Consider the following 13,682-nt stretch of genomic DNA (forward strand, 5'->3'; position numbering starts at 1 on the left):
AGATCGCCGGGAGATAATGTCTCCCGTGTTTCTTGAATGGAGATAAAAAGCCCACGGAACCTGAGCGACGGCTGACGTGCGACAATGTCGCGATCTCCGCCAGAGTGACTGGCAGCCCGGCGATCGCGGAGGTCCGGGGATCTGGAATCTAGCGAAAAGATCACTTGGTAGGCCAAGGTTCACCCGCCGGGGGGGTTTTGGGGCCTCAGATACACCCCCGAAATAGGAACGCGGTGCACCGTGGGGATTAAAGGCAATTCAAATATAGACAGACAGAGAGAAAGCTAAAGAAACAGTGAAAAAAAGATACTGTTTTTACAATCCACTTTTCTATTTTTAGACCCTGGACATTACATGATGCAGTGAGGTTTTATCTGTGAAGTCTTTTCTTGGTGTATATTACAGGGGTTGGGAAAGATATTCCTCAACTAATTTGATTATTTATTTTATACTATAATTAGTCATAGGATTTTGGCTTAAATCATTTTCTAAATGCATACCTGATTGGTTACGAATATTTTATAGAAAACCAAAATTAGAAAAGTCGTATACCTTATTATATCTAGGAAAGAAGTTCTAAGCCAATAAAATCTAAGTCTAAATCTAAGTCTTACAACCTATTATCAGCCGTATTCAAAAGCAGTGAAAGAATCCCCCCTCCACTCGAGAATTTCAGTCCTGGGACTTTTAAACGGATTTGAACTGGAAAATCGCGTTAGGATCGCAAAGGTTTTATGCATTTCCTCAGTGAAAGGTTCTTTAAATTTCTTCAACGCTGCAAACCGAAGCAAAGACCGAACTCAACTGACCAAACTGAACATATTTCTCGATAAGAACACCACGTGGACTTAAAAAACACATTAGCTGATAGCGAAATTACATATTTATACCGATTGATTGATTGGGATCAAGGCACGTGTTTGGGCGCCAAATTGGCAGATATGTTTGACCTGACAACAGGCCCATTTTGTAACCAAACTTTTCTTCGCGTGTCTCGGGAATATTTACGCCCCACTGACCCGGCCTAACCTCCGTATAAAACTGGTATAAACCTTTATGTGAGGAGCTTAACTGATTAGCGGCGCTTCCTGAAGGGAGTTCATAACTTTGTTTTGTTAGTTGAGAGATAAGATAATGCGATGCCATCTCGTGTGTCATGTGAGTGCAAAGTAAAATATTTACGCAGTCTCGGCACTATGTAGAAAACTACAAGTATATGGAACATCTAATTCGGGGAACCGAAAGTGTTGTCAATCAGTTTTTGCTGTTCAAGCCACTTTGTCCTTCTGCCACTTTGTTATATTATGAAAGCTGTGAAGTAAGGCGGCCTAAAGATGTCAAAGACAGAGTGATTATCAGATAATTTAATATATTTAGCTCGCATCTATCTGAGATGGATGTGGGGGATATCTGGGACAAACACAAACATGTTGTAAAACAAAATACGCAAGCAAAGTTGTCCCAGACTCTGGTACTCGTTTTGGCTTATCAGCAGTGAGTTCAGGGAGCTTCAACCAGAAGCTGAAAAGCGAAACCATAAAAAGTCTCTCTAAAAAGCAGTTGGAAGAGATTTTAGCCCACATCGATATAAGCTAGTTACAACCTGGCTATTACAATAAAATGGTATGTTTTCAAATTTATTGTTTTTTATTTAAAAATTTTTAAAAGTATCTTTTGCAAAGAACTTTTGATAAGTTAATATAGCTACTTTAATTAGGATTTAACATTAGTTGAAAACAAAAATAGGCCCATTTTAAGATACCTACATATTTATTTAATTGCATTTTTGAGATACCGCACATATATGTAGTAGAAATGGTTTCTATTAGCTAAATTTATTGATGGGTTATAAAATACCTTCCTACATCCATTTAGCTCACACTGCCGTCGTCCAACTGACAGATGAAGTAGCTCAGGCTTTCGCATTTGTTATCGTACATAAGTCCGTCCAAGAGGTCGACGCAGTGCTGACTGCCATTGGAATTGTTCGGCTGTCCAGCTCTCCACTTGAAGAAAGGTGCCGGCTTACCAGTCTCTGAAGATTTGAACTCGCCCTCGTGTTCCAGATCATTAAGACCCAACCAGTAGATACGATCCCTTGGAAGTTTCACCTTGAGAGCCTTTAGCTCCTCTTCACTTTGAATTACTGCCAGTTGAGCGCCCATTTGCCGACAGGTGCTTGCAGCAGCAGACCAATTCATCCGCATTTTTCCCTCGACGTAGAAGAACCTTGAAACAATCATTTCAAAATTAGGTGGCACAATTCTCTTATCGAATTTTTCCAGTTTCTTCAACAGATCCCCCTGCTGACTCTCCAGCCTGTCCAGCCTGGCCTTGATATCCTGCGACCAGGATTCCTCCAGGCCTTTCTGCCTCATGTACTTCAATGTGGTCAGCAGGCCTTCAATCCTGCCCAGTCGCTCCTCCGTTTTCTTCACCGCGATATCACTGACGGCCCACGCATCCTGGTGCTTTCGAATGTGCTCTATCAAGGGAGCCAGCGATGTGAGGCAGAAGTTCCCACATTGATTTATCGGGTCATCCAGTAGGCACACGGATTGGTATCCACTTAGAGAACCGATCGAATTCGAAGCCACAAGCGAAAATAGCAGCGCAAACTTGAGCATTCTGGATTTGTTTAGAGAATGAGCACAAAGTTTTCTAACTTGCACTTAAGTAGAGTGAATTAAAAATAGTACGAGGTGCTTAATTTACGACATTGTGCTTGCATTAGCTTACATGCATTTTGCTTATTCTGTGTTAATCAATTCAGTCAACATCAAACCTAAGACTGTGTTCAGTATCGACTAAGTAACCGAGTAATAAGTTACTAAGTAATCTTATAGCCTTAACTTTTTATAAATGTATTGCATTTAGGCGCTGTCCATATTTTACGCAATCACGTTTTCAATATAAAATTTAGAAAATGCTTGAGAAAGAACAATGGTAGTTCCTGGTCGGTTAAACTACTAGATCACAAAAAAGAAATACAAATATTTTTGTAGATATCTTACGTTATATAAAAAAAATGAAAATAGCTTCCATAGCTTTGTGCCTAGGTTATGAATTTCATTACTGATCAACGAAAGGGAGGTTCATGCAATTTTCAATTCCACTTATCCACGTTCAAACTTTCCCGCCTTGCTTGAATTCGCTCCGCCCGTTCGAACTCGCCGAAGCCGTCAAGGTGTGAGAATTCGCTAGGAGTTCACAGCAACAGTTAGCGCAGACACCGTTCTGCCCTAGCCGGTACACGCTCCAGTAACAGTTGACTATCGATAGGCCTAATCTTTCGCGGTCTTTAAAAAATAATTCATGGCCACTTTAATTTAAATGTTCTTTAGAAGATATTTCTCAATTACGATTACGCGATTTCACTGATTCTTTGCCAAAAAGCGATAGTACTGCAGTCATTTAAAAACAGTTGAAAAAGCAGACTGATATCCTTGATGTGGTGGCGGGTTGTTTGAAAAATATATTAATTTATAGAAAGATAAAATAAAAATGAAATGAAGAAATAAGTCCAGCTTTACTAAACATCCTCTTACTTTCAATAGACATTACACCAATATATGTCGAGATCTATAATAGTGTTATCGTTTATTTTAGTTTATTTTATATAAGGTTTTGCTGTTCTGCAAATTTTTCAGTTAGTTTCCCAACTAAATTTGACGCACTTTTTTTATGCGATAGTTAGGCGATGTTTTTTCGGTGCATTTTGTGCATTTCAACATTCACCGCGAAACTGTAAAATATGATGAAGGGAAGCTTTTGAAGAAGAAATTGAAGGCGCCGAAGCAAGAGGTATGAACAATATATGCTCATTATATTTGTAATAGTTCATTGTTTTAAGCTTTACAGTCGATAATCTGCAAATCTCAACTCCCCTTCAGAATAACCGCGGAAACGAGGTTTCAACCCATTTTGTTCCTTCGAGTTCGAATTCGGCGAGGCTAGTACGGTGTGTGAACTCGCTTAGGGCGACAGCAATGTAAAGACAAACATTTCTCTTACCTTAACATTTCTGTTAAACGGAGAGTGACCATTCGCCAACCGCTGCGAAATCTCGATGGGCTGACGTTTGCTCACGCTTGCGAGCGATGTCAACACCAATCCAATTCTCAAATTCTCAGTCAGTTCGCAGCGGCCCTAATCGGCGGTCAAAAGATAAAGATAAATCTAAAGATAAAGCATAAAATTTATCTGCGGACCGCGGCTAATTGTCTTGAGACAAGGATTGTAGGGCTAAAGATAGTATTGCAAATAAATTCGAAAAAAGTCCAAAAAAGCGGAGAATTCGAAACGTGTCTGTGTGCGTGCCTGTGCCTGTGTTTGTGTTCCAGCGTGCGGCGTTTGCGTTTGCGGGAAAGAGAAAGGGGAGATGGAGCAGTAGCGAGGAATACAAATAGTTAATAATTATATTCGAGTGCCGCGGCAATTGGGCTTTATCTGAAGGCAAAGACCGAGATTAGATAAAACACACGGCGAGCATGGAAAGCGAAATGTAAAGCGGAAAAGGCGCAGAGAGAAAGAAGAAAGAAGTTCAAAGCCAAAGTCCCCGTGTGTGTGTGTGTGCTGTGCCCGTGTTTGTGTGCGACGCTTGCAAATTGTCCGTGTGTGTGTTCGTGTGTTGTTTTTGTTAGTGCACCTGTCTGCAAATAAAAATAGGAGAGACGGCAACAAAAACCATAACAACAACTAGTGACAACAGTAAATAAATAAAACAAAACAAAGTAACTATCAAAATAAAAAAGAAATATATAATAAAACGAGCTAAAAACGAGTGAAAAAAAGATTTCTTCGAAAAAAGAATCGGTGAAAGGAATAAAAAACAGGAAACACTGGAACAAAATCCTGTTTTGGAAGGAATTCCCCTTCATAAAGGTGGGTTTCGAGCCGCATGACACACTTTCATTCACACTTTTCGGGGGTTGACGAATTCCTCTGGATGCTGCGTGTGTGTCGAAATTTCTGCGATTTAACCTAGACCAAACACACACTTTTCGGAGGTGGACGAGGGGCTCTTCAGATGTTCAGACGCAGAGCCACCCCCTTTTGGGGGTGGTTTTCCGCTCTCAGCTGGGCGACCTCGCTTTTCTCGGTGTGTACATATTTGAAGGCCATGCCGCAGATAGATCCCATTGAAATCAACAAATTTTCCAAGGTTTAGGGGGAGTTTGTGGAAGATACTACTAGGACCATTGGGAAAACTAAAATGTATCATTAAATTATGGTAACTAATTTAGGAAATTCCTCAATTAGCTCAATTTGTTGTGAAAAATGTACTATATAAAGCATTTTTTATCAACATTTTTGGTATTTATATGGTTATGATTACAGGCTTATAAATGCTATGTACAGCATATAAAAACTCCTGTACAAAATCCTCAAATCTCATAACTTTGTATGGTTTTCAACTATGCAATATTAAGTTTAAAAGGCACAATAACGTGTGTTCCGTAAATTAAATTGATTTTCAAAAATAAAAGTTCCAAGAATTTCAGTTTATAATATAAAAAATACATCGTAAAACCACAATCTTGTAAATTCTACCGTTGAAAATCCATAAAACCAACTGACTGAGTAAACAGCTTCCCCGACGTACGATTTTCATAGTCAAATAAGCCCATAAGTGCGCAGAGGCAGCCGCAAAGCAGGTGAACTTGACCCAAACACATGCATTCGACGCTCAGCACTGGGATCCAGCCCCTTTAACGCTCTGCCGATCTAGATAAATGCAGGGGGCACCGCCAAGAGTTGCACAAGGCATCCCCCTGGCCCGCGCCCCTGCCCCAGACACCTGTAATCATTTTTGAAACGCTCACACGAAATAAATCAGCGCAACTTGGACACGTTTCTTGGCTAGAAGCGAGGGAGATGGCTACGTTTTAGGCCGAAAGAGACGGCAGCGTCGGCTCATTAATCACAATGACTAATTTGTGAAGTCTTTCCTACGTTACGTATCTTATTTTTCTCGAACCTCTGTGGTGTTTTCATTTCGAGCCGACGACGGCGGTCAGTTTAAGCTCATTAAAGTTACCCAAGGGTTAAAAATTAATTGCGCCGGGAGGCGGAGAGTAGGGAGCTGTGAAATAAGCACAAAAAACCATTTCACATGCCGGGCTTAAGATGATGTTCGGCTAAACGAACTCAATGACCTTCTCGGTTTAAAAGCTGATAGCACTGAGGCTATAAAAATCCAGAAATAGACTGGTGGTGTTATGATAAGAATGCCATAAAACTCTAAATATTATGAGTAGAGTAGTACATCTTAAAAACTAACCTCAAAAATTCAATAGATATACCTAATTTACATCTCAAACTAACCTCAAAAATTCCATAGACATACCTAATATCTTACTGAAAAAGTTGATAAATATTATAATAGATTTCATACGAAAATATTTGATTTATATTATAACAGTTAGTAACAATATGTTTATACATCTCAAAAACTAACCTCAAAATTTCATAGATATACCAAAATTCTTACCAATAAGATTTCTGTCTAGAGCACCTATGCTCTATATAGGCAGGGCATGAAGAAACCCAAAACTCACGGTCAAATGTCAAAGTCACTGAGTAGAGTTTTAAAAAAAGTTGAGGAAATAAGAACGGTGAGGTCGGTGACAGGTGGATTTCGGTTCTGTATGCTGTGGATCTTCTTTTCCTACGGCCGTCTTATTTTCAATTTTTCGCCTCTGCGTTGAAGATCTCTCTGTTTTCCAACTTTTCCCATTTTGTTTGTTTTCCTACTGGTTCTTTTCTACCTGCTCGGTGTGTTTGTGTGATTTTTCTGGACTTTTGTCTTTGAGTTCTGGTTTTTATTTTGCTTTTTGCTTTGCCTTGCTGACTAAGACGTTTGCCGGTTGTGTTCTTTACCTGGCGACAGGTGCGCATTGAGCATTTCTGTAGCCGTAGCTGGCCATGTTTTCTAGTTTTGGAATTCAACTCGTTTCCCTCGCTCGAGCAATTTATCTACCGGCGGTTAAAGGAGGATCCCGAACCCTGGATTGACTGGGATGTATCTTTTTCTGGACGTTTCTCAAGCTTGCTTTATTTTATTATATTTCTCTCACTGTATCTGTGACGGTGCCAGGCCAGGGCTCACGTATCTCATAGATGCGATATGAGAAATCTGAATATTCCTACTGCGTCCGCAGCGTCAGCCCCCTCCACTTGCATTCTGCCCCTTATCTGCATCATTGGCTCCGTGCCTCGTCTTCTTTTATTGCCTTTCGGCCAGTCTGCGTTCTTTTTTATCTCAGCCGCTCTCTTATTGGCCTGCGACTTTAAACTGCGTCCATTAAATATTATGCCGTATATTCCAACTAATGGGCCATGGCTCAATTGGAAGTCTGCGGCGGCTGCAATCAACTGGAAATAAGCAAAAGGCTAAGAATGCCAAAGGAAGCTGTAAAATGTTGGTTAGTACGTAATCAAGGAACAATTTTGAGCATTTCTTTGATGGCAAAAATTGGTTGGGAAATTTGGAATTGAATTTAGGTTTGATTTTGATGAGTAACTTTTATTTCAATTTAAAACTAAAGCAAATATTTAATAATGATGATTTTAATATAATATATTTAATTTGGGGAACATATATACATATATAAATATTTGTATTTACTGAGGAATACTTAGTCATTGCTTCCCTTTGTCATCAAAACATAAATGATTGGACTTTCCTTAGTGTTTGCTGTTGTTAGTATCTGGTAGTGCTGAAATACTAAACAGAAGGAAGTACAACTTTATTATGTGCCAATATGAGCACTTTTCCTCGCCTTTCAATGTGAAACACCCCGTTGCAACACCCAAAACCAGTTTTCACCTGGCCAAAATATTCCCAAATGCATTCCACACACTGCCACTGTAAATTTGCCAAGGCAACAAAACAAGTCAAATAAGGAGGAGAGGGCTCAGAATTATGGCAACCTGGGGGAATGTCTCGACTGAAGTGTGGCCTGCACTCAGCTCCGTGTTCACCTGTGTGTGCCGCTCACCTTTCCCCTGGAGCAACGCTCGTCTGGCCAACATTTTTGGATAATTTGCAATATGCGTTGCATATCCATTAGGCCGCCAGAAGTCAGGAGTTGCCACCAACAAACAGCAGCCTCGGCAACGGCAACGGCAACAGCCAACAAAGGTGCAACATTTTTGCTGCTACATTTTCCTGGGTTTTCGCCCCCACCCTCCACTTGTTGTTCTGCTTGGAGTTGGCTGCCTCTGTTCTGTGTCCTCTACATTTTTTTTCCCCACTGACTCTTCCATATTTTATACTCTTTTTAAGGGTGTTATTCTTGGTAATAAATATTTAGAAAGTATTGTACTACCAGAATTGATTCAAACTTATTGAAACTAACACATCTTTTAACCTGAAATTTAAACTTACTTAAATATTTAGAAGACTTTAAATCATTAGTTTTATTTACCTAAACATTGAATGCAAAAATAATATTTTTAAAGGGAAGCTGACTTAAATTTAAACTTTTTAAAAATTGAAAAAAGTTTTTATTCATATTTAAAGTTGTCTAGATCAATATCTTACGTAATAAAGTCCTTAAAAGTCATTTTCTTCACGTCTTTCAACATTTTAATCGCATTTTACTAGAAAAATAGATCAGCCATGATCTTTAATGTACCAAATCATTTATGTTTTAAATATCATTTCAAATATAACACGAAACACATGAAAAAATACTTGTTATTGGGTAACACCTTAACATTTTAAAAGTGCTGATATCCAAAGAAATTGATTTCCGTTTTTTATAGTTTTTTTTTAATAAACCTGTAGTTTTATTTATTTTTCAGATAAATATAACAATAATTTTTTTCCAACTCTATTTTTATTCTTTTTTTGGTAGGGCATTCCAAGTTCCCACCTGCAAAACCCAGACTTACTTTAATTCTGTTTTGTGTCTGGCTTGCTGGTGCTCTTCAAGTTTATCTTAGCACTGTGCACTTTTATTGATATCATGTAAGTTGCCGGCGCTTCCTCAGCGTGGCAGAGTGGCAGTAGCAGGGGTAAAATTGTGGGATGTGAGGGGCAGGAAGGCATTCGGAGTGGATGGGGAGCACCTCGAGGAGAGATATATGCGAGGAGGAGTTCTACTCGCACTTGAGTATGGCTGGAATGCAGTTTGCTTTGGTTCGGGCCAAGTTAATGGCAAACCCGATTCGATAAGACATGGCTGCTGAGCACACAAGCCCTCCTCCGGACTCCTCGCTCCATCTGAAGTATCTTCACGCAAGTTTGTATTTATGCCCGGGGAACTCCTCCTTGCTCCCAGTTCGATTTTCTCCTGCAGCTTTCTTTTTTCGCATTCTTGCACGGCCATTGTTTGAGGTCGTTTCTAATGACTTGAATTGCATTGTATTGTTTTGTAGCTTAATTAGAATTTGTTGCTGCATTTAAGGGCATAATCTTTGCCTTATATCTTCGGTTTTTAAAGTATTTTCGCAACGTCTTGTGGGAGTCTTGGGATAAGAACTAGTTTTTGGGGGTGGAGCAGAACCCCCTGGAAATTGTGGAAACTAATTTATGGGCTGGGAAGGTAAATTATGCGAAATTACTAACTTGTTTCCTGAATTTATGGTGGGAATAGAAGGCAAGAAAATTGCACAAACTTAATTATACTTACACCCTGCTGAGATAGCAAAGGAAAACTGCGTTAATTATTATTTTCTACCTAGTTAATTGTATTTTGAATGGTTTATAGAAACTAATTTCCTTGCTTTTATTACATATTTATTAAATCGACAGTGTTTTGTAATCTATTTTTCCCTGTTAAAGCCATTGGAATGAGTTAAATAAACATTATGGGAAGAGGAACTGCCAACTCATGATCATTGGATCACATTCCTTGAAAGGCTGGCCACTCTGGACCACTTTCATCCTCATCATCCGTAGTTTATTTACTCAACTAACGAACTATTAACGAACAACTTAATCAAGGAAAATTGCGGGATTACAAGTTTAAGCCAGCTGCCGCTCTCTGTGATGATTTGGGCTTAGGACTGCTAAACATTGTTGCTCGAAGACCCCGGCTCCCCCGTAGAATCCCATCGATGTCATAACCCATTAGGGGGGATTGCAATTCGGTCCACCATGCCTGCAATTGGCTTTGGCCATGGCTTGTGCCAAGTTTGAAGAGGAAGTATTATGCAGTCGCCCAACAACTAGCCAAAGTTGCTTTTATTTTGTGGCATTTTTTAAGGCAATTTTTCGTCGTTTTTTTTTGTGTGACAGGCTGGCAATAAAAAAAGAGAAACAAACTTTATGCGTCTCGTTGTTGTCTGTCCTCAAACTTGTCGGGTTGGATGGGGAAAATTGTTTGAGAACCTGCAGGGAGGACTTTTTTAAATTTATATTTTGAATTGCAACAGCTGCGTTTGGTCCGCTCGACCTCTTCTCTCGCCGGATATTACTGCCGTTGGCCAACTGCCAGACCAAAACTAACTGGCAATAATTATAATTTATTGTTCGCAGCCTAGAAGGGAAATAGTGTGGAATTTGTCAGAAAGTTCGATCAAAAAACTAATCTAAAAAGAAGAGTTGTTAAATGGCATTAATATAAAACTAACTTAAATATATATATACATATTTGAAATTATTTATTAAAAGTTTGATCAAAAAACCAATCGCAAAACAAGTGTTGTTAAATGGCATTTAAATAAAATTACCTTAATTATAAATGAATATTTGAAATTAATTTGAAACATTCAATATAGAAATTGAAAAATTATTATAAAACAACTGTCAACTTTTATGAATTTTAATTTAACGATATTTAACAGTTTTTAGTAGTTTTCAAAAGAAAGAGTTAAGAAATACTATTTAAAAAAGCAATCCGAAAATTAAACCCTGTGCACAAGCAAAAATCGCAACCCTACTAAAAGCAATTATTGCTCATCACCAAAATTAAAACATTTTTTCAGGCGCAATAACAACCACATGTGACAACAAAAAGTACACAAATAAAAAACGAATTGGCAAACAGATAAGCTGAAGACGTAATACATAAAAAGAAAAGGCGAAAGTGAGCGTCAAGTGGCTAAATCAGAACAAAAACAAAGCAGTAAAAAATAAATAAAAAATAGTATTCAACGTAGAATTCTCAAGTGTTTTTCACTGCCTGAGGCAGACAAGAAAAATGAAGTATTAAAAAAGAGATCAAAGCAAAATCAACTGATTAGTGATTGATAGAACTTCCATTAGTGGAAAATTAGTAGTAGTAATTAGTAAAAATCTTTAAAAATCAGGTCAGTTCAGGGCACAACAGAGGTCTTTTAAAATAGTTCAACAAGATCAAGGTTTTTATACATTAATCAATCAAGCCGAAGAAAAAAGGCGATAAAGACCAAACCAAAATCAATAACAAAGCGATTGCCAAAATGTGTTTAGTTGGCCTCTTTTTGTGGGAGTGTTTGCTATTTTATCTGCTAATGCTTAGTGTTTGCTTTCTTGAGGAACGAAAATAAGCAACATAAATAGCTAAAAACCAAAGAAAAAATCTTAGGCATGGCAAAAAATCAATACAAAAACAAACTAATTAAGCGAAAAGCTCTGGGAAAAATCGAAAGAGATGGGAAACGAAAAGAAAATGCGGCCCAAGGCAAAGGCGGCAATAAACCAGCAAAGAGCGGCAAAATAAGTGGGAAGTGTGCTGCGTCTAATTGCAAAAAAAAGAAATACTCAGGAGGTAATGGCAAATAAATAAAAATCTGCGAGGGTCAGCAAATATGATTGAATGGTGAATATCTGTTGGCCATGGTCAACACAATTGACTCCACGAGTGCGTGCATGTGAGTATCTGTGTGAAAGAGCGCGTGTTTATTGTCATTAGACGGCTGACGGGGTCAGCCGGCGAAAGATAAGATACAGATACAGCCAAAAACGGCAAGTCGAAAACTATCAGATACTCGTAGAAATGGCACGATAGCGAGAGGGAAAGGCAGCGAAATTTTAATTTTGGGAAAGCAAGAGATAGCTTTGATGATAATTTGATCAGAGAAAGAGAATAATAAAGATATAATAACTTGTTTTAATCGCAATAAAGGAACAAATAAAATGTATATAATATATAAAAAATCATATTTTCAAATTTGTTGCTGATTTTTACTTTCTGTATCAGCTATTTCGAACTAAATATTACGTTATAAAATATTTTATATTAAGCATATATCTACTCAGAACTATACATTATTACTATACATTACTTTACTAAATATTTTATATTTTTAAAATCATATATAGATTGACAAACTTTGAATTTATATGATTAGAGCTGGAAAATGTTTTTCATTTAATCAAAAAATATAACATGTTGGGTCTCTTTCGAACCCAGAACTGAACTGGTTATGGGAAGTGTGGGCTTTATGGGGCTATGATGTCAGAACATGGAACTACCAACTGTGAAAACTGTCGAATTTATTGAATGGCCTTTCTTCCTCTTCTTTGTCTATCTATAACGCTCTTTTTTGTTTGTTCTTGCCAAATGAATTGGAACAAACGGAACACCCCGCCCTATATCTCTTTCCTTCTGTCTCATTTCGAATCACTATTCTTCAGTAATTCAACTTGACCCCTATCCACAATATTTCCTCATTATTGCCGTCGATCTCCTACCACTTGATTGTACTTTTTTGTGTGTCTTGTTACGCCAATTTAAATTTCCACGAACTAAAAACAACTCGATGAGAAAAGCGGAAATAAAACAAAAGTAGTATATCATTTTTTTGGGAGTTTATTGAACTTTGTGCTGTCAGTCTTTAAACAGAGTGTGAAAGGTTAGAGAAGGAATGTTTGCGAAAAAAGTTAAAACATATCAAAAAGTTCAAGCGGATTAAAGATTAAAAGAATTTTTGGTTCTCAGCGAAGCAGTTCATAATCCAACACATTTTCTCATTTATTTGCCCTTCAAAAGGCCTTTTACGCCCTTTTGTTTACCTTTCATTTTCTCTAGAGCTCAAAAAGAATAAGAATAACAACAAGTGTGAAAAGTTTGTTCTATATTTAAATGTTTAAATTATCCGATTACTCAACGAGCCACTTGAAACCACTCCCTCTAAAAATTAGGAAAAACAAACGCTTTTTCCACACTTCACTTAAAACTAATTGCTTTTCAAATCGAACCGCGCTGTCCGTAAATTTGTTTAATTAATTCGGGTCACTGCACTTCAGATAGTTAATTGAAAGATATAGATAGACGAGATGGAAATGGGAAATGGCAGCTCGCGTGCTTTTCCAACCTTCGTATTTTATTGGCCTCAAAAGTAATCGCACTTTGCTTTGGCTAATTGGCAGCACACCTTTAACCCACGAAAGCCAGACCGCAATTAGAGTCGATTACCGCTCAACTAAATGGTTTTTTCCTCACCCAACTGGCTCGACTTTTACTCCACTCCGCCTTTTCGGTTTTCTAATCGCAATGAAAGTCGCCTTAGTTGCGCGCTTATCAGTTATAATTCGAGTTACATTTTCTTCTTTGTGAAAAGAAAGTTTCGATTAGATGTGGTCAAGTTGGAAATGTTGAAAGTGTGGGTACTCGTTTTTATTTAAACCTTAAACCACTTAAAATTAAGATTACATTTTTTTGTAATTTTTAATGAAATAGGTACCTAAATTGATACAATATAAAATCACTTTTTCAATGCTGACCATTGATAAAAGTGAGTATTAA

General features: G+C 37.9%; 2 protein-coding genes across 4 annotated transcripts in view; one reads left to right on the plus strand and one right to left on the minus strand.

Moving 5' to 3' along the window:
• Positions 1 to 1,634: 1,634 nt before the first annotated feature.
• Positions 1,635 to 2,660, minus strand: LOC108032334 (CD209 antigen-like protein E). Its single transcript, XM_017106145.3, has one exon. The coding sequence runs from the start codon at positions 2,625 to 2,627 to the stop codon at positions 1,872 to 1,874; it is 756 nt and encodes a 251-aa protein (XP_016961634.1). The 5' UTR covers positions 2,628 to 2,660; the 3' UTR covers positions 1,635 to 1,871.
• Positions 2,661 to 4,124: 1,464 nt separating this feature from the next.
• Positions 4,125 to 13,682, plus strand: part of LOC108032533 (mitogen-activated protein kinase-binding protein 1) — a 64,347-nt gene continuing 54,789 nt past the window's right edge. For 2 of the 3 annotated variants that reach the window (XM_044094299.2, XM_017106397.3), the window contains exon 1: positions 4,125 to 4,884. The gene's annotated coding sequence lies outside the window, so the exon portion shown is untranslated. The remainder of the gene's footprint in view (positions 4,885 to 13,682) is intronic. The other variant, XM_017106401.3, reaches the window with a different exon arrangement.

The sequence above is a fragment of the Drosophila biarmipes genome, chromosome 2L, assembly GCF_025231255.1.
Source record: "Drosophila biarmipes strain raj3 chromosome 2L, RU_DBia_V1.1, whole genome shotgun sequence".
In the NCBI taxonomy this organism is placed as follows: Eukaryota; Metazoa; Arthropoda; class Insecta; order Diptera; family Drosophilidae; genus Drosophila; species Drosophila biarmipes.